General features: G+C 43.6%; 1 protein-coding gene across 1 annotated transcript in view; it reads right to left on the reverse strand.

Annotated features, from left to right (window-relative positions):
• Positions 1 to 2,032: 2,032 nt before the first annotated feature.
• The window catches only part of LOC136852524 (ATP-dependent DNA helicase RecQ-like), a 155,207-nt gene continuing 135,054 nt past the window's right edge, over positions 2,033 to 22,185 (reverse strand). Inside the window, 2 exon segments of the mRNA XM_067127235.1 lie at positions 2,033 to 3,020; positions 21,591 to 21,748. Of these exon segments, the coding sequence (XP_066983336.1) occupies positions 2,148 to 3,020; positions 21,591 to 21,748 (1,031 nt within the window). The 3' untranslated portion in view covers positions 2,033 to 2,147.

Below are 22,185 nucleotides of genomic sequence, written 5' to 3' on the forward strand. Positions count from 1 at the left end.
TGATGAGGCTTATGAAACATGAATGTAAACATTGTGCAAGTTTCAAAACATTAACCCTTACAGGCCAGACTAAAATGTATATTAAGCACACCCCTAGAACAGGCAAACTTTAAGGTCGGCAAATTTAAGAAAAAAACATCAACGGAAGGAAGAGGATATGAGATGCACATGGTGTAAGAAAAAAATTTCTAAAAATTTTTCTGTACATTCTACGGAAGTTGAAAGTGAATATTTCCAACCATGCTAATTTTACCAAGTTATACATATTTTCACTAATTTTTTTTTATTTTGCAAAATTATAATCACAACTCACACAATATCATAACAAATAAGAAATAAAATCAGTAACAAATTCTGAGTATAGTATATTTATTGTAAAATATTTAGATATGCTAAAATGGGAAGGTATACATGTTTTTGTGAAGTATACACGTTTTCCCTAATATTTCTTTGCACCTTACTTTGCAAGATTACAATTATAGCTGACACACTATCATAAAAGATAGGAACTTAAACCAACAGCAATCCCTGGGTATATTCATGAGCAAATAAATAAATGTCTTGGGATAGGGAAGTGTAGTAGATTCCCTAATGAAATCTCAAGTCACACTGATCCTCTTCTATCCTGTACTCAGTGTACTGAGCTACTAGAGTTGCCATAAGAATTGCCATGAGTCATTTGTGGCCCACTAAAGTGATATGAACATTTTTCCCACAAAATTTGTTCAAAGCGTACAGCACGAAATATTGACTCTCGCCTGAGGCAGTCTGCTCCCCACTCTAAGAGCTATTATTATGCCTCACATGATCATGTCTGTCCAGTAAGGGTTAAGAGATGAACTGAAAAATTAATGACTGAGATTAAACATAAAACCAACAGTACCAAATTATTATCTTGTATACTGTTATCATGTGTGTCATAATCATATTAAAAAAAAGCTAAACAGTGATGTCACCACTGATGGAATGCCATCTTTGGACATGTAATCATTGAGAAACACCAACTATTAATGATGTAAACACAGGGTAAGTTTTAAATGCACACAGTTTTCGTGGTAAGGCGAAATACAAAATTAGACATCATAAAACAGAAGACTATTGATGACTTTTTAAATAATGTTCTTAAAAACAACATACTTAAAAAGTGCAGTCTATGGCACAATATGAATGATGCAATACAGTACTTGGCATCATTCAGGGTAAAAAGCACAACAGTACATATAAAATGCAAAATTTATCAAATCATAGGTAAAACAAATTAAGTATAATGCAGTATGGTAACGATAAAAAACTTGCTGTATAAAAATACATTAATGGTGATAAAACTATGGTAGGCTGTGTGTAAACACAGGCAGGCTATGAGGTAGCCCATATATATACAAATATATTGTACCTACCATATTGTGTGTTGCACACAAGAAGAAAAACAAGATGAAAAAAATAAGATGTTTGGTTTTTTACGTAAATTTTTTCCAAAGTTATACAGTATATTTTTTTTATGTGCTTAGGCAAAATAATTAAAACAAAGTGATACTCAGTAGTCTACTGTACATACAGTACACCTACTGTATTGTGTGCTGCTTATGAGAGAGAGAGAGAGAGAGAGAGAGAGAGAGAGAGAGAGAGAGAGAGAGAGAGAGAGAGAGAGAGAGAGAGAGAGAGTCACTTTCTTTTTTTTACAAAGTGTATTATACAGTATACTGTCACAAATATGGGAAAGTAAGCTAGCTAATTGCCTTTTGCATCAAGTTTTCAATTTGAAGTGTGATGGTTGTGGTTACGGTTTTGCGGTAGTATTGATGAGGTTGGGGGAGTAAGTGTACAGTCACCATTTTACATCCACTGAGTTTTATTTGCCCATATCCAGATCCCGACCTTATCCGGCAGGGCCTTGGCTTTATTATTGCTGATAATCGATGGATTACTGTAATACTATTCATTAAAAGCAACCTGAGCATTTATGTTACTGTACAGGCATTTTTTCTCAAGTACTTTTTATAGTTTTACCAAAGTTTTGTACAAATAAAGAATCTAAAACAAGTAAATATATTTATGAAATTCATACAAGAGTAACAAAATTAAAATGGTATTCTTAAGAAGTGTGGCTCTGGCTGTATACCAAGATTATAAAGAAAATATTTTTTAACTTATCTCTTAAATAAAGAATTTTGTCTCATTTTCTTCTTCATTTTACGAGCATCAATCCATCCACTGGATTCTAATTTTTCAACTCTCTTTTTATTTTCATTCAATATGCGCTCATACTTGTTCAAATTCTGAGAACCTTCCTTCTCACTATCAGATTCTGAGTCTGAAAACACTACACCTCTTTTCTTTGCAGCAGTTTTACTAGGGGGAGATGTCACCTTGAAGAGAGGCAAGGATGGTAATTGATTCGCCTCATTATTTCTTTCCATCTCATATAGCGAAGTAGATGCTCTTTCCCTGTCTTTCAAGGGTGTGCTGCATGTTTCCTTCTTCAGGCCTGTTGTGTCAACATCACAAAAAAAGTCATCGTTTCCATCATCTAATGATGATTCCCAACTTTCCTGATTACAATCTACATTTTCAATTTTCAAATTTTCTATACCCGCATCTTTTTGTTTCAAATGTTTTGTTTTCAGTGGTTCTAAATCATCTGGAAAATCATCATCATCCATAAGTGAAAGCATAGAATGATCATTTGTTCTTGGAACGGTATATTTTGGAGCACCCACATTTCTGTCAGCATCAATTTTCTTACCAATTTTTACACTTGTGTTTGAGATATTTGTTTCATTTCCCATTGGGCTTGATGGTGTTCTTTTTAACAATTCATCTGCTGTACTACTAATTACTTTGTCTTCCTCTTTTATAAGAGATAAAGAGGTAATAGTTCCTTCACTTGGATACTGTGGAGTTCTGGCTACCGATTTACTCTTTGGTGCTGATATCCAACCTGAAGAACCATCATTTTCATCCCTTGTATCGTCAACCTTTTGAGCAGCGGCCCCACTGTTTGATCTGGCTGAACACAGAGGCTGGAATGTATAGTAAAAATTGTGTTAACAGGGAATTCAGCACATTATTCCGATAAAAATAATAACTAAAGGAATATTACAAGGGACTGTCAGCCTTGTTAAATAATGTCTATAATCACTCTCTGGTATCCTATCTAGAAGTTAATCAAAGACTAATAAATTTCATCATAAATCTACAATACTCATCATTCAAGATTTTAAGGGTTAAATTGGCTTGATTATTAGTACACCACATTCTTCTTAATGTTTCATTAACTTATCCAAGGTGAAAATGGTCAGCATCAGTCTACTGAACTTAAATTTATACAGGAAGCAGAAACATCTTAAAGAGATAGTTTCAATTAACAATTTCAAAAGAACTTGCAATTAAGTAATGTAACGTAATAAATCTGATACTCATGCCAACACACCTAACAAAATCCTTCCAGGGATAAAATTTTAATATAATACATCTTCCCTAATCTGCCTACCTGTAATCTGGTTCCTTCAATAATTCAGATTTGACTTCAAATTTCCTGGGCCAGCATAATAAAAAAAAAATCTCCATGGCCAGCAAAATTCAAAATTTTTGGTTGCTGCACTGCCTCTCACTCTTTTGTAAACACTCACAAGAGATCAAAGCTTGTTTTCAAGCATTTACATATACTCTTATTTCACCACAGTTATATCTCCAGTGAATAGGGGAGGTACATCCCAGGCTGTGAAAATCATGAAGTATGTGTGTGCATGTGCGCGGCATTTCCATACTACAGCACAAAAGGCTATGATTTACTTGCTACGCTAATTATTAATATAGATTTTTTAAAAGTAAAATAAACTATGGCAGGAAATAACGTAACTTGTATTGCACATGACATTACAATAACAATTAAAAAGTAATCACAAACTGAAAACACTTCAAGGGCAAACACGAAACACTCAAGAAGAGCTACAGCGCAAAAATTACAAATAAAACAAAAGTAAAATCCTGACAAAAAAATATATTCCAAGCTACCATACTTTGCCACTGTCAATTTAAATACCTGATGCATTTAAAGAAGTAAGCAAGATAACACAATAAAACCGCCAAAAAAATGAGAAAGTTACGCCTCACTATGTTATTGGGTAATTCTTAGTTTTGAATTTTGGATGAAAAATAACTAAAAATATAAAGTTCAGGATCCTGTAATGAAACAAACAATCACTTGCACTGCCCTGAAGGAGCTGCAGGATGCATGGATGATTTTCTCTCTTCAATACAGCTTCAGGTACAGTGGACTAACCTCCCCCAAGTTACGGTAGAGGAAACCAAGAGGACACTGGTTTTTGCTACAACCCTACATCCACTAGTGCTACTTGGTTCCCTGGCACATAACTCTCCCAGCTACTCACTGACTCAAGAAGGTCCTGTGGGCAGTTCCTTCCTACCTGTTCCTCAACTACCTATTCAAAATTGGAACAAACACTTTTAACAATATGTTTCCTCTTCCTATCTACTTCTCTATTGTTCCTGTGTTTAACATACAATTTCATGACATTAACAGGCCAATCTTCATATGTGGGGTAGCACTCTTCAATGCCATATGCTTTACCTAACAAATTAAACACTACACATGCCCATCATGCTTAGTAAATGAAATTATTCCAACTATTCCTGAAATATCTAACTCCATGAATTGGCTTACTATACAACAAACACATCTTAAAAAAACAAAAGGTAGAACTGAACCAATTTTCCAGTACAGCACAAGTAAAACAACCTAAATACTTTCCAACAGCCAGAGCACACTTCCAGAAACATGTACACTAAGGCAGCAGAAAACTAAAGGAGTCATTGAAACCAGAGTTGCTCTCTCCTTACCTACCAAAGGGAAGGTAAACAGGAAGATGAGATAGGCTGATAAACAAGGTACAACCCCTTTATTTTCTTTTATTTTTTCTCAACTGCTGAGTAAGCCTGTGGCTCAAAACCTATAATTTTATGAATATTACATACAATTCACAGAATTAATAGATATCAGTAATCAATGGGGTTTGAACCCGAAGGGAAATGAAAACACTATTTTTAGTCTGGGAGCCGCGAGAGCCTCATGCAGTTACGTCTGCCTTAGGCAGCACCCCGGCTAAATCCCCTATCAGAGAACTTATAGCACAGGGTTGGCACGTATTCATCCCCGTTAATGGAAGCTTGTCACTATTGTGATAGGATATCAGGTCTCAGGGGGTCTGCACTTTGACCCCCTATCCGCCGCATTGATGAATCAATTCATGGCTAAACATCTCCACTGGTTACACCTTTCCATTTGCGCTTCCGTGGCTAGTTCGAATGAATCGGGTCAAAACGTGACTACGCATCTACTGCGCATGCACATGTTGCCAACCCAGTGTAGGAATAGCCGCGCCTCTCTAAAAGGTTATACTCCCTGCAAATGAAGGGGTGGGCATAACCCAATATACTTAATGCTAACTGGGAGAGTCTGAGGCTCTTGCGGCTCCCAGACTAAAAATAGGGTTTCCATTTCCCTTCGGGTTCAAACCCCGTTTTTTAGTGAAAGGGAGCCGCGAGAGCCTCATGCAGGTGTACCAGAGAACATTTTAAAGAGGCTTTTTGTATATTTATAAAGCCATCAAACATCATTTGACAGGGAGGATGGACTTTTAGCCACTATCCCTAACCAAAAAAGCTTTTTCACTTCCCTTGGGTTCATACCAAATTCTAAAATCCTTTCCCTTTACAGCTGTAACAGCCCACCCTTTAAGCTGTCTCCGAAGAGACTGTGTATTGGTGAAGAGCAAAAGAAATAGACTATAATAGGAAAAAATAACCTACCGGTTTTTAAAACACTCACTCACTTTAAAGGATGAGTTCCTCTTGCCAGCCAATTCACCTTCCAAGCGTCCTTATCTCTTGCCCACGACTTTGCCGAGGGATATGCCGCAGTCTGGACACCTCGCATTTGTTTAACTTAATGTTTGACAAACACTCCATGCCCAGACCACCCCGTGTACTTGGATACGTCCTCCATACTAAAGTTACCGAAAAAGGCAAGTGAGGCTGCATACTTACGGAGGTCATGTGACTTTGGATCTGATCCTGGGCATAGATCTACAATTAACTTACAAATGCTGGTTCTGAGGCTTTCTAGGCAAAGTGGGGTGCTTTCATTTGGTACCAAAAAGAGGGGCCCTTGCGTGATATGGTTGGTGCGATCAAAGTACTTTTTCACTGTGGCCACTGGACACAGCTTCGGATTAGAGGGCAAACAAGGGATACCTATGGGTTTCCGTCTATGAAATGGATTCTTGTTTTTAGCTAAATAATCTTCGAATGAAAAGGTTACTTTATTCTTTCCGAAAGAACAAAACTGATCCCTTTCTAGTGCATAGATCTCCGCTGATCTGGCTCCCATCGCCAGGCCCACTAAAAACAACGTTTTTTCTAACAAGAATTTCATATTATTGTCTGAACGTCTGTTCAGAGCAGCTAGGACTATACCTAGATCCCATGAAAATTCACATGGTTGTTCACTCAGCCTGCGGAGAGCCATTGATTTCATCATCATTTCAAACACTTCTGAATGCACCTCTACTCCAAATCCGTACCTTAAAGGAACCGCAAGGGCCGCCTTGTGATTTTTAATAGGGGAGGAAGCCAACTTTTTTACATCAAATAAAAATACAAAGAACTCCCCAACGAAGTTATTATCAATGGTAGTTGGTTTACGGTCCCTAACAAATGAGACAAATTTGTTCCACACTGACTGATACTGTTTGGCGGATTTCCCCTTGATATTAGTGATTAAGAATTCCCTGACTTCAGGTGACCATTCCATGAAGCACAGGGATCTGAGAAAGTCCACACGTGAAGGCTTTTCGTCAGAAAGGAGGAGGCGTAGACAGTTATTCCTTGAACCTGCTGGGAAAGAATAGGAAGATATAGTGGCTTGTGATGAAAAGTCAGCTTCTGTAGGGTTGGAAACCAAGGGCTGTTCGGCCACATTGGAGCAATCAATACTCCCCTCCTCTTGAACTCCTTCAGGAGTTGTACTACTTTCATTAATAAATTTGTTGGGGAAAACAGATAAATGTTCCCCAGCAGGTTCCAGTCCAGCAAAAGCCGTCTCTGGCCACTGCTCGAAGGTCATGATAGGGGGTGACAAAATTCAGTAATTTGTGATTGTCGCGTGTTGCGAACAGATCTACCTGAAGATATGGGTGATCTCGGAGGATCCCGCTGAATGACCCGCTGTCCAATTCCTACTCCCCTTCCTGGGCTTTGAATCTGGAGAGGGAGTCCACTAGGACATTCTGAGCTCCCGCAAGGTGGGATGCTGACAGAGTCCGTTTCTTCACCTGAGCTAATCTCATGATCCCCAGCACTATACGATTCAATGGCTTTGACCTTGATCCTCCACGCTTCGAGCATTGTACCACCGGCTTGTTGTCTATGAACAAATGAATGTGTGATCCCCTCTTGGGTTTCAGTCCCTTGAGTGACAGGAGCACTGCCATCATTTCTTTGATACTGATATGGCAAGATTTGAGGGCTCCCGACCACTTTCCGGACACTTTGTTCTGATCTGAGTGTCCCCCCCATCCGTCCTTCGACAAAGCATCCGTATGAATGGTCACTGAGACTGGTTTCAGGACTAGCTGGACTGAAGATTTCAGGGCCTGATTCGATGCCCACAGTTTGCACCTCCTTTTCATCGGGACCCTGTGGTCTCTGAATGATTTGTTTGCCTTTAAAATGAGAATCCAGTTCATATCCTTCAAAGTCGTTTTCAAGACTGGATCTACTATTGATGCGAATAGTAGTTTGCCCTGCAGCGCTTCTAGGTTCCTTCTGGAAAAACTCTTGGCTTTTCTGAACCTCTTTACCTGATCTACTATTGACCTCCTGGAGGTCTCTGGTAGGGCTAGCTTTCCGCTTTCTAGACACCATTGTAGGCCTAGCCATCTGAACTTCTTTTCTGGCTTCAGCCGTGACTTTTCCCAGTTGATTAGGAACCCGAAGTCCTGCAAGGTCTGAACCACTATTCAGGACGCTTCTAGACACTCTTCTATTGATTCCGCCCAGATCAGCCAGTCGTCCAGATACGCCATGACATTCACCCCCTGTGGTCTTAGTTGTTCTAAGATCACTTTGGTCAATTTCTGAACACTCTGGGGGCTACATTGAGGCCGAATGGCACCACTTTGAATCTGTATGACTGGCGACCCAGACGGAATCATAGATACTGGCGAAAATGAGGTTGGATTGGAATGTGCCAATATGCGTCTTTCAAGTCGATAGAAGAGGTGTAGCTGTCCCTTGGCAAGGTATGTCTTATCTGATCTATCATCAGCATTTTGAATTTGGGACAGTTTATTGCTTTGTTGAGGACAGAGAGGTCCAGAATGACTCTCCTTTCCTGACAGTCCCTCTTTGGAACACTGAAAAGCCTCCCCTGGAACCTGATAAAGTGGCATTTCTCTATTGTGTCCTTTATTAGCATTTTGTTCACAAATAGGATCGACTCTTTTGTGCTGCGCTGATGAAAGTATTTGTTGCGGAAGGGGTCCTTCCAATCCCAGCGTAGACCTTTCAATACCACTTGATAGGCCCAAGGGGACACTTTCCAGGCTTCCTGGAACCTCTTCAGTCTGCCCCCAACCTGAAATGTCTCATTGGTTGAATTGACCTCTACCACCACCTCGTCCTCCCCTGTTACCTTTCTTCCCTCGAAAGGATCTGCCTCTTCCACGACCGCCTTGAGCCTCCTGGAACTGCCTAAATTGGGGTTGTTGAGATGGCAGTGCATTGCTGCTCTTCAAGGATGGCTGAGAGTGCGGCTTAGGGAATTGTTTCTGGGAAGAGGGACTTTGTCCTGGATCTGGTGCAGGAAGAGCTGGTGCTTTAAAAGCCTTCTTATATTGTTGCTTCTTCCTGTGTTTTACCCCCCTTGGGTCTGCTTCCGGGTCATATCCTAGTAACTCCTCAAATCTGATACCTCGGTGGGTAGCAATATTATTCAGCTTGGTTACTAGGTCCCTAGGGAAGAGGTCACTACACATAGGGGAGGCAAAGAGGAGCTCCTTTACTGGTATAGACTTCTGGTCAGCGAATTTCAGGGCTTGACGTCTAAGTTTTAATTCGGACGCTGTCCAAGCCTCCAGAAGGTGAATGAAGATTGGGCCCACGTTCCAAATTTGTAACCTTGGGAGCACTGAATCTCTTTGCTGGTCACAGCGGTATGCCTGAGATTCCATTAACATCAAGGTTGTAATGCAGGACATTAATAGTTTCCTCGCCTCAAACTCCTGAACACAAAGGGTGTGGGCAAGGTAAGGAGTGTCTGCAAAAAAGCATGAACGGGCATGGTTTGCTAGAAACTTGCCTTTCTTCATCACCTCTGTGAAGCCTGCTAATGGTTTTGTTAGATCGTCCATGGGATCTGGCAGAACTGTTCCAAAGCCCTGGAGTTCCTTTAAAGAGAACTTCGTCCCATGGGCGGCTGACTCTACCCAGTTCTTTTCCCAAGATTTGAACAGTTTATTGGTGATAGATGGGAACTTCTCACCAACTGGTACTTTCTAAGCAGGAAGGTTCCTAGCAAGAACCTGGGTGCCCAGAGCACTACCTCCCAGGTCCTGGCAGATATTAGAAAAGAAGCCCTTCGCCTGATCCTGGGTAAAAATCATGGTTTCCTCCGGTACCATAGCCAGTGTCTTAGGTGTTTGGCATCGAAAGCGAAACTTACTACCTTTGAAGTGGACAAAAGGTTTTGCAAACTCTAACCTAGCTAGAGGGGTGCATACATCACTATCATAGAAGATGCCATCCACCGCTCTAGCTAGCCGTGATGCCACCACCCAGGGATTATACTGCTCTGGCTCGTCCTCCACCACTCTCAAATCTGGGAAATCATCTAAATTAATGGGTGGATCTGACACTTGTGCTTGCTCCGGAGTCTGTCCCTGAGCCCCTGTATCCAAAGATTTTGCAAGTGTAGTTCTATCAACTTGTCCAGCTTTGATTCCATTGCAGACATCCTAGCTTCTTGTGCCACAAGCTTTCTCTTAGTAAAGGCAGTTGTGCGGACTGAAACATTATCCTCATCGACGTCCATAGGAGCCGATTTACTAGGGATGCTGCCAGGAATCAGTTGATCTATTGGGGGTCGAGGCTCAGCATCAGATAGATCCCCCTCATCATCCAGATTTTCAGATTCTCCCAAATCAACTTCATCCTCCGGTATGAAGGGGGGCACCACAGTAGATGCATTAGGAACCACCACGACATCATCAGGTGAGTTCTCATAACCTCTGACCGACTGAATTCTGGCCGTGGGGAAGAGAAAATCTCTTACACCGTTGTCTGGCAAATAGCCAAGAGGACCTTTTGGGCTGATTTTGGAGAATCCTCTTACCCATGCTCTTAAATGTTGTATATTAATATTTGCCATAGAGCCAGAAACAGTGTGATTGCCCATACAAGCCCATGACAGCCATTCAGTACATATGTCACACCCTTCCGGACTCCAGTATGGATGGTCCGTACCCTGTACACTGCAGGGAGCACACCCCCGACAAAACTCATGCTGAGTCTTGATGGAGTCTATCCGTTCCTTACAGGTGGCATTAGTGCACTTATTTGGCAGAGCCTATAAAAGAAAATAATACTATGAAACACCCCTAAAATGTTTAAGGAACTATGTTATATAAGCCATTATATCATGAGAAAAAACAAGCATATAATTTTTATATTCTCGAATGAGGTGACATTCATTCTACTATCTATTTTTATATTCTCGAATGAGGTGACATTCATTCTACTATCTTGAATGGCTGGATTCATGTCCAGTCGACATCCCTGTTCGAGGCTCGCCTCCAATGGGCGCTAGGCACAGGGGAAAAATGGGGGGGTACTCACGGGGGGAGAACTACAACTGAAGGGCAATCTATGATCATGAACAAGGAAGTCGAATAGTATTGGGATTATGTCAGTTCTATGACAGGGCAACAGGTAAATCCATGCCATTCGAGTTGAGGGTATCATAGACCAAGAATGTGGGCTACCATGTCGGCTTAGCCTAAACTAGGGGATCTAGGTATATCCAATACAGGACATCGATCGCCCCAGACGAATAACGTTGGCAAGAATCGATACTCATGATTCTGAGTCAAAGACTTCGACAGAGCTTCGATGGAACCTTCTAGAATGTTCCATAAGCCCGCATCCTTTTTCCACACTGATAATGGGACATAAATCGAAGGTTTTGAACAAAAAACTCTATCAAAATGTCCAAAATATAGTTATGTCACATAAATAACACTAAAAAGAATTACCTTAAGTACCGAAAGCGGCTATCATCCACTTCAGTAAACCTAAAAGTAGCAAAGGTTAGGCTAACTTTAGGGCTAGCATTAGCATTCGGGCTATCGATAATTTCATAACAATCAGGTTTATATAAACTTTCCAAGTATGTTTAACAGTTCATGCTAGGGCTTTTTGACATGCAGAATCTAAAAATCCTACCCTAATCTATGCTTTTCACCTTAATTAAGGCAGAATCCTAGCCTAAATAAGGGGTAGCGGTATGACGCTCCCAAGCCATCATTTCGGACACAAAATATATGAAAATATTAGTTAAGCAGGACTAAATTTTGTGACTGCGGTAGGGGAGGTACTTATCTTATTCCCCGCTAACTGAGATGAAGACTCCATGCCAAATAAAGTTGAAATCCTTCAAATTACGACGGAAAAGATTTTATCACACACCAAAAAGTGCGGCTAGAAAAACATTGGGTTGGCAACATGCGCAGTAGATGCGTAGTCGCGTTTTGACCTGATTCATTCGAACTAGCCATGGAAGCGCAAATGGAAAGGTGTAACCAGTGGAGATGTTTAGCCATGAATTGATTCATCAATGCGGCAGATAGGGGGTCAAAGTGCAGACCCCCTGATACCTGATATCCTATCACAATAGTGACAAGCTTCCATTAACCAGAATGAATACGTGCCAACCCTATGCTATAAGTTCTCTGATAAGGGATTTAGCCGGGGCGCTGCCTAAGGCAGGCGTAACTGCATGAGGCTCTCGCGGCTCCCTTTGACTAAAAATCCTTATCTGAAGGACTCTCTAAATGCTAATTCTAAAGGAGTTACACACCAAAGATGGCCACTAAAAAGTGCAGATATGGGAAACAGTTAAAAGAGAGCATTTTTTTTTTCTCGTTTTTTAACACGCTTTTTTTCCCATTTTTATATGGGGTAAGCACGATGCCTTCTTTTCAAGGACTTTGATTTGGCGGTGGGGTAGGCCGTAGCCTCGATCGGCTGCCCTGCCTGACATCGCTTAGACCCCTTTAGCGAATGTGTACATGTATTGTACCAAATCCCCAGCCCCCTTTCTCCCAGCAGCAAGGAGAACTGGGCGGGTAGGTCGACAGTTCGAGACGTGTGAGGTGTCATGTTTTTAGATGTTGGAGTGGCTTTGTTTGTGTGTGTATTAGTCTGTAACACCCATTTGCTTTCAGCAAACCTATCCGTTGATTACATACGTAATCCTGGGGTGTCTACACGGATAGCAAAGTGTCTGCCTTCTCTGACTGGTCGGCTGCGGGGACTGAACCCTCGCCACAGACTTCTATGAAGTCTGAGGTTGCTGCTTCTACCAACCGAGCCATCGAGGCTCTAAAAGAGAGCATTGTCTACAAATATTAATTTCTGAGTCCAGTCCCGTGTCAGCCGGTGAAATTCCATTACAGCACGAATTTCTAGGTATAAAATGCTAGATATACCAGAGAAAAGAGCTTTCAGGAAAGCTGGGGTTACTACCCCAGTCGAGCGTCTTCTAGGAAGACGTCGGGTATAAGGAAGGGTGAGTGAAATACCACTACCACGGAAACATACTCGAAAGATCTCTCCTTATCAAAACCCCCGGAACAGAGCGGTGAGCCGTTACAGCCCCTACACTCAACACCCGCCAGGACGGCGACACCAGCGCCACCTACCTCATTCCATTTTCTAGCACGTGATAATCATCTTTCGTTTTGTGTGCTCGTGCCTTTTTGGAATTTTCCCTATTTTCATCATGTCATCGAGCAGCTTTACTATCTCCAAGTTAAGTACTATGTTATAGGGGTTTTTTCGTTTGTTATTTGGCTGTTTTGGTCTCATTTTATATATTTATTTTGAGATCTTAGTATGACGCCACAGCGTCCCCCGCCAGCCATGTCGACCACGAGGCGACCCCATCAGTTTCCTGCTGTTGGAGTAGTCTCATTGTCGTTATAGTTATATTTTTTTTTTGCCCCTGGTTCTCCTCCTGGCGGGTTTCCTGCGGTGGCACCCCCCTTTTGATAATTTAGCACTTCTAAATATATTAGCCTATAGGCCCTTGAGGGATGCCCCGTCCAGGTTCCCCCCCTCCAGGTTGGGTTCCCTTTTATTTTAGTCTGTATTAGGCTATTTTTATTTTTTCTTGGCGATAGTGCTCTCGGTTCGTTATTGTTTTATGTTTACCTCCTCGTGGTAGCGGCAGCCTTAGATCTAACCGTTGCCTCGGGGTAGGCTACGCACCCTATTGAGCACATTTTTATTTCATATTTTGGTGTGATGGTTTTTTTGTGTGGAGTAGGTTATTGCTTCCATCCCCTTGCCCTCGGCGTGGTAGTCCATCAGGTTGAGAGAATTTTGTTACTGTTTCCTCCGGGGTCGTTTTTGGTGGGCAGAGTGAGCCCCTTAGTTCTCTTCCTTCCCTTAGGGGGGAATAGAGTTCTTTGGATGTGTCTCCTCTAGGCTATTCGCCTTCTTGCCCCCTCTCCTCGTTCCCGGTTGATTCTCGGCACAAAATTTCTCTCCTTGTTGGTTCCCCCTCCCCTCCGTACTCCTGCCCCCTTTTTCTAACCTATGTTAGGTTAGGTCCCTATTAGGCTATGCCTAGGCAGGAGTCGGGCATCGAGGCTTGGTCGCTCCCCTTTCCTAGTAGTAGGCCACCCTCCTATCACAGTTCCAGTTCATTCTTGGAGTGGTGTAGTGCAGTTGAGCGGGTCATAGTTTTCCCCCGTCTTCTGTTTCGTAGCCTACCTTTCTCCCCTACTCCACCCATTCCTCCCCCTCCAGCCTTGCTCTACTCGTGCGGGTGACGCTAAATGGCGTTTTCTCCGAGTTCAGGGACTTCTCTATTTGGTAGAGGGATTCGCTCCCTCCCATCCAGTCCCTCGCATCGCTGTGTTTGGTTTAGTGATTCGTTCACTCGTGAGCTCGAACGTGTTCGAACACTTTATCCCGCTTTCCTCCCGCCCGTCCGGGCTACTCGGATGGGTTATTGTTTTTGCTCCGGTTTACGTTAAAATTCTGAGCATCTGACCCACCTTGTTTCTCTGGCGGGTAGTAGTGAAGAAGGTTTTATTTATTTATATAAGGGGTGAATCCCTCCGGTCTCCGGAGTAATTCCGTTACCATCACTAGTTTATGTTCTTATGATATAAGTATTTAAATATACATATGTTTGTTATCTTCGGAGTACTCTCCTTAGTTTTATACATGAGTCCGGTTCTACGCCCGGGGGTTCCGCCGTTATAATTAACAGGCAATCCCGGCGGCGAGTTCCTGTTGTCTCACTCCTTCCATTCCCTGGAGTATTCCGGGGTCTGGTAGTCTTACTTGCCACTCGGTGTATTTTAGAGCTTATTGGCCTAGTTTATTAAAAGGTATTTCTTCTCCACGGAGTATTCCGGCTGCAGTTGAAATTCCCGGCCTTTCCAGCCTTAAATCGCTTAGAGTGGTAGGTTCATGTTCGTTTTCCACTTACAGACTGTTCGCTGTGAGGAGCCGGGTGTACTGCATCACTGCAACAACCTTACGGTCACGTGGTGTGCGGACCCACGCTGGTTGCGCGGTCCGACTTGGACGACCTGGTAGTCTGGCACCCGATGGTTGTGAGGTTTGTTTCGCCTTGTGTGCAACCATCCAGGATGAGTCGGTAAGTGACATTCTTCCTCCGTTTTGTGCTCCTCATTTTGAATTTTGTTTATGTGGTTTCCGGACTGTTTTTTCACCCTTAGCTAATTCTTGGCTTTCTTTCAGGCGGACGAGTCCTCTAAGAAGTCGGCCTTGGAATCTCTCCGGGCCTGGGTGGCTGGGTTTGGAAGGAATGTTCCGTCGGGGAAGCCCTACGTCCTCGACGCGAAGTTGAGGGACCTGCTCTACCCCGGCGCACGAGTGGCGGCCGCAGTGCCAGAAGATCTTGCTACCCCCATCATCCAGCAGATCCGGGATGCGACCCAGCCACCCCAAGTGGATATTCTTTATTCAGAAGTCTCAGAGGACGTCGCCGCCTTGAACTTAGACCTCGAACCGATGGCTATTGAACAGGACCTGGGGGTAAGTAGCGAGGTAAGTGAGGTAGTGGGGGCGGGCGCCCTTTTCGATTCCCCAGCTTCTTCATTGTCCTCTTTTTCAGGTTTTGGGAAGTCTTCCTCCTTGGGTGATAGGGCTCCATCAGCTATCCCCAAGTTGAAGTTGAAGACTTCATGGAAGGCGAAGGGCTATAAGTCCTCGTCCTCCAAGAAAGCATCGCCTTTCCCCCCGTCGAAGGCTAAGGTCTCAGCACCTGTAGCCTCCGGGAGCAAGTCTAGTTCCTCCGGCAAAGGCGCGAGTAAGAGGGCATCAAGATCAAGCCCTCCTCGCCAACCTGCCTTTGACGCGGAGACCTTTGCGAAAGAGATGTTCCAAAGGTTCTCCGAGGACTTTAATGACAAATTCAATCAAATGTCCGAAAAGTTTGCCACATACGACAGTAAGGTCTCGGAGAAGTTTGCCGCTTATGACAACATGCTGGCGGGAATGAAGAACCCACCCCAGCTGAACCCCAGTATGTCATTCCTGATACGGCGGAACTCCGCCTTCGATCCTGGCAACCCTTGGCGTTTACGCTCTCCGGGCCATCCAACATGATGGCAAACTAACCATTGAAGGTCTGGGTGCGAGACGGTTGGAGGAGTTGGAGTTCTTCCCGCCGATCTTTTGCCCCCCATATCCAGGTTTCGTAAGATTGACTGAGGAAGCTTGGATACGTTCGGATAAGGTCCCCAGGGAGACTGTCATCATCCCCAGGGACCAAGCTCAGTCGTCTCTCCTGCGCACTCTGACGGAGTGGCAGGCAGACAACACAAAGTTGACTCCCTTCAAGGGCAGCTTCACTATGTTTGCCCTGGGAGAGAACTTACCGACTCCCTGTTTAAACAAGGTCGCCCTGGCTACGGCCCGAGCGTGCTTTGATGGTAATCCGTTACCACAGCTAAGGGAAACAGACCCCACCTCCCTGGTTTTCCCGGCAAGTGACGAGTTCTGGATGGAGGCTCCGTCCACCTTCACGGTCGGGAAATTAGACCCCCTCTGTGCTTCCTCCCAGTTTAGCGAAGAACTCCCCAAGCTGCCGGAATCTTTGCTAAAGGCGGAGTTTGATGCCCGGACTAAGCTAGCCCGGTCCCTGAACTCCGTCTGCCTCACAGAAGCCACTGCCGTCTCCTGCGCAGACGAACCCTTCTTCCAGGTCTTAGCTAAGTCCCTGTTAGCTGGCTTTCAGTCTGACCTGTTTGATTTCATCATGGCCAGACTGGAATGTAGGAAGTTCGTCTTCACAAACGCTTCTATCCGTCCACGAGCCTAACAAGCTCGTAAAGAGCTCGATCTGGGGACCTAACCTCTTCCCAGAAGAAGAGGTTACGAACGTTATGTCAGAGGCTACAAGGGCCAACCAGAGTCTGCGCTCTCGTTGGGGCATCCCCACCTATAAACGCAAGACCCCTGAATCCGGCGGTCCCCAGACGAAGGGAGGCAAGCGTTTTAGGAGACATAAAAGGCCCCACCAGCAGACGGTAGTTCAAGCCGTCCCAGTCTCAGCAGCGACACAGTCCTCCACCTCAAAAGCTCTCCCCCAACAATATGTGCTGGTCCAACCAGCTCATTCCCTTGCTGCGCCCTCGTATGTTACTTCACCAGCTTACAATCCCACCTACGAGGGCCGGGGTTACTTTCACGGCCTTAACAGAATCGCAAGGGGGGGAAGAGGCAGGGCCTTTCACAGAGGGAAGGCGAACACCACCCCAAGGGGAAAACCTGGACGTGGTAGAGGGAACAAACCCACTCCCTCCCACTGAGAAAACACAGGTAGGTGGTCACCTCTATTGGTTCAGGGACCAATGGACCTTCAGCCCTTGGGCACACAGTATAGTGTCCAAAGGCCTGGGTTGGAGTTGGATCAAGGAACCTCCTCCTCCAAACATGTTTTACCAACCACCCTCATCAATCCTACGGGATTATGTGGCAGAATTGCTCAACAAACGAGCAATAAAGAAAGTAAGGCACCTAAAATTTCAAGGCAGGTTATTCACAGTTCCCAAAAAAGACTCAGATCAGCAAAGAGTGATCCTGGATCTGTCGCGTCTAAATCTCTACATAAAATGCGACAAATTTCGCATGCTTACAATAGCTCAGGTATGGACTCTACTTCTGCGTGGAGCCGTCACCACCTCCATCGATCTTTCAGATGCTTACTATCACGTCCCGATTGCGCGGAACTTCTCTCAGTTCCTCGGTTTCAGACTCGGGAATCAAGCCTACTCCTTCAAGGTCATGCCCTTCGGCCTAAACATTGCGCCCAGGGTATTCACTAAGCTGGCGGACACGGTAGTTCAACAACTCCGGTCCCGAGGATATCCCTAGCAGCATACCTGGACGATTGGATAATTTGGGCACCAACAGTTCTGGAGTGTCAGAAGGCTACGACCATAGTCATCAACTTCCTAGAATCGTTAGGTTTTCAACTGAACAGACAAAAGTCCCGCCTGACTCCGGAGTCCCAGTTTCAGTGGCTGGGCCTGCAGTGGGATTTGTCTGCTCACACGTTATCCCTCCCACCTCCCAAGAGAAAGGAGATAGCATCTCTCACCAGAAAATTTCTCAAAAATCAATCGGCATCCCGCCGATCACAAGAAAGGGTCCTTGGGTCCCTTCAATTTGCCTCAGTGACAGACCTGCTCTTAAAAGCAAAACTCAAAGACATAAACAGAGTGTGGCGGAGTCGAGCCAATGTCAAGCTCAGAGACAGGGTCTCCTCCATCCCTCGAATCTTGAAAACAAGACTGCGGCCTTGGACCTCTGTCAAGGGCCTCTCCAAGTCAGTTCCGCTTCAGTTTCCCCCTCCGGCATTAGTTGTCCATACAGACGCTTCCCTAAGCAGCTGGGGGGGGATATTCCCCAAAACAAAAAGTACAGGGAACTTGGTCCACAATGTTTCAGCAGTTCCATATAAACACCCTGGAAGCTATGGCGGTCTTTCTGACTCTAAAGAAAATCCACCCCCCCAACCGGATTCATATCAGGTTGGTATTGGACAGCGCAGTGGTAGTTCATTGCATCAACAGGGCGGCTCCAAATCAGGTCGAGTAAACCAAGTAATGGTTGCTATCTTCTCCCTGGCGAACAAGCACGACTGGCACCTGTCAGCCACCCACCTTGCGGGGTGCGAACGTGGTGGCGGATTCCCTGTCCAGAACGACTCCGTTGGAGACGGAGTGGTCCCTGGACACGGAATCTTTCGAATGGATTTGCCGCCAGGTTCGGGTCTCCAAGTGGATCTGTTCGCGACAGAAAGCAACTTCAAGCTCCCTGTTATGTGGCCCCAACCTGGACCCTCAGGCATACGCCACGGATGCAATGACAATAGATTGGAACAAGTGGGAGAAAATTTACCTATTCCCTCCAATAAATTTACTGTTGAAAGTATTACACAAACTCAGGACATTCAAAGGTCAACTAGCCCTAGTAGCCCCTACTGGCCGAAGAGCAATTGGTTCCCTCTTCTTCAGGAACTAGGACTGCGGAGTCTTCGATTCCCAAGCCCATACTGACCCAGACAGTACAAACCAAGACTGTGTCAGCTTCCTCAAGAATTCAGAATGCCCTAGCATTATGGACTTTATAAAATTCGCAGCCCAAAAAGGAGCAAACATTGACCCTGTCAACACTCTATTTCTTGAGTCAGATAAAAGAGATTCTACTCTTAGACAGTATGATTCAGCAGTCAAAAAATTAGCCTCCTTCCTAAAAGCATCTGAAGCCAAGGTTATGACGACTAATTTAGGAGTCTCTTTCTTTAGATCACAGTTTGAAAAAGGCCTTGCTCCAGCTACTATTACCACAACCAAGTCAGCCCTAAAGAAAGTATTCCTGTACGGCTTTAAAATCGACCTTACAGACTCCTATTTTTCATCCATTCCCAGAGCATGCGCTCGTCTGAGGCCCGTAACACGCCCACATTCCGTTACGTGGTTTCTCAATGACGTCCTTAAGTTAGCATCAGAGATAGATAACTTTCAATGCTCTTATCAGGATCTGTTAAGAAAAACCTTATTTCTGATTAGCTTGGCCTCAGGTGCTAGAATCTCAGAGCTGTCAGCTCTCACTAGGGGTGATCATTTTGTGAACTTCCTCCCTTCCGGAGAGGTCCTCCTTTCCCCTGATCCTAAATTCTTAGCCAAAAACGAAGACCCACAAGACAGGTGGTCTCCTTGGAAGGTGGTGCCCCTTCTACAAGACCAGTCTTTATGCCCATTTCATACACTTAAATCTTACCTTTTAAGAACTCCACAGAGTAAGTCGGGTCCTCTTTTTATCAGGGAGAAAGGTGGTACTCTTTCACTGAATGGTATAAGACAACAAATTCTATATTTTATTAAACAAGCCAACCCAGATTCAGTTCCTAAGGTTCATGATATTCGAGCAGTTGCTACTTCCATTAATTACTTTCATAATATGGATTTCTCAGAGTTGGCTAAATATACGGGTTGGAAATCACCCCTAGTGTTTAAACGCCACTATCTAAAATCGCTCGAAGCCCTGAAATTTTCTACCATAGCTGTGGGAAGTGTCATCTCCCCACCTTAACCAATCATATCCTTTTCCTCCTTTCCCCCCCCCCCCGCCTGCCTCATTTGCTTCTCTGCTTGTCCTCCTGGTTGATTATGCCTCACTGCCTTGCTCCTCATATTGATGTATTTTGTCTCTGTTGAGTGGAAACTGTAATCTGACATGTTACCATAATGTTTTCTTGTGGGGTACTGGGCGGTTTTTATTTGCACCATGTACCCCAGTTGTCTGTATATACACTGTATGTTTTAATTACGGTTTGGTTGATCTCTTATGTGTTTAACTTAAGTTTGCGTGTGTAGTTTTAAGATTGTATATACCGTTTGAGTTGTGTACACCATTGTACCTATCCAATTTCGTGTAATTTTGTTCTTTAACGACGTTAAGTGGTTTTGGGGAACCCTTCCCTGTCGTGCCGGGGACCTCCCCTTGTCTTTCTAGTCTTAAGTCTTTGATGTACCCTAGGTTTAGTGTTTTTCTCACATGTAAGAGATTCCCTCATTAAACTGCTTTTGTGATTTATGTTTTTTTCTTCAGATTACCCAGTTTCCTCGTAGTTTGCAGCCTTGGCATGATTCTCTGTCACTATTTCACCGGCTGACACGGGACTGGACTCAGAAAAGGGATTTTGACAAAGGAAAAATCTATTTCTGAGGAAGGTCCCGTGTCACCCGGTGACCCTCCCTGACTCACCTATGGCTCCCCCACCCCTTTTTTCTTGCACATGCCAAGTCTGGGGTTAGTGCTAGCATGGAATGAGGTAGGTGGCGCTGGTGTCGCCGTCCTGGCGGGTGTTGAGTGTAGGGGCTGTAACGGCTCACCGCTCTGTTCCGGGGGTTTTGATAAGGAGAGATCTTTCGAGTATGTTTCCGTGGTAGTGGTATTTCACTCACCCTTCCTTATACCGACGTCTTCCTAGAAGACGCTCGACTGGGGGTAGTAACCCCAGCTTTCCTGAAAGCTCTTTTTCTCTGGTATATCTAGCATTTTATACCTAGAAATTCGTGCTGTAATGGAATTTCACCGGGTGACACGGGACCTTCCTCAGAAATAGATTTTTCCTTTGTCAAAATCCCTTTTTTGTCTTTCGAAATTTCCCAGGTGTCCATATACCATAATCCGCAACTTTTCCTTATGATTTGGTGCACATTTCCATGTATAACTGCCTAGAAAGCATGATTCACATATAGCAACTCAATTTTCATTTCAACTAAGTTTTAATCTCTGAAATAACATAAAATAAAACACAGATTCTTTAAATTTTGTATTGTTTTTGAAACTGTTTCTAAAACTCTTGGTCACTCAAAAACAGTAGCAAATTAGGTAGTTTTGTTTTTTCATGTTTTTCATGACAATTAGATATTTGTTGTAAAGATTATTTTGATATATTACTTCAAAAAACTTGTGTTGTGAGTTGGAAATTATTCAAAAATTGACATGAATGATCACACTCCATGACTATTCTAAACCCAAAACACCACATAAATTGAAGTTTTAAATGAAGTTATGTTTATGTTTTAGGAAGGTGCTCTTAACATTTTCATATAACCAGAATTTCAATGCATCTAGTGTACTGACATCAAGCAAATGCTACACGAATGGTAGTACTTTATCATGTATAACTTTATCAATCTCAAACCAATTCTATAAAAGAGTAGTTTAAACCTTACCTTTTGAGTATTCATGATTAACCTCACCTTATCTGAAACTTCTTCAGGATCATCATTGCCTTCATTGAATGTGATATTATGCTTGAGGCAGAATGACTTCACATGACTTACAATTGCTGGACCAAACTTCTGGACTTTTGCTTCAACCAAGCCCTCAACTGAAAATATGTAATAAGCCTCTTCATTTACTTATGCTGTACTACCTTAAATAGAGTGATGTCAACTTCAAATAGCAATAAATAAATAAAAAGTTGGAGTACTATCCTGTGGAGATACCTTTACTTAATGTCACAAATATTCATTAGATGGCTTAGTGAACTGAAATAGCTGCAGGGAAAAAATAAATACAGGGAAAAAATAACTACATCAGTTCATGACATTTATATGAATTATGTGTCATCTTCATCACTAAAGCTTTTAAAGTGATATGTTCGTAGGCCTGGGAAACAAGATCTTTCAGTATGCCGATGACGCTGCACTTGTGGGTGTAGTAAAGTCTCCACTTATGAGAAATGAAGCTGCCCTAAGTCTCATTTAGGACATGGACCAGATTAGTGAATGGTGTAGTCACTGGAGTATGAGGGCGAACTCCAGT

The sequence above is a fragment of the Macrobrachium rosenbergii genome, chromosome 25, assembly GCF_040412425.1.
Source record: "Macrobrachium rosenbergii isolate ZJJX-2024 chromosome 25, ASM4041242v1, whole genome shotgun sequence".
Classification (NCBI taxonomy): Eukaryota; Metazoa; Arthropoda; class Malacostraca; order Decapoda; family Palaemonidae; genus Macrobrachium; species Macrobrachium rosenbergii.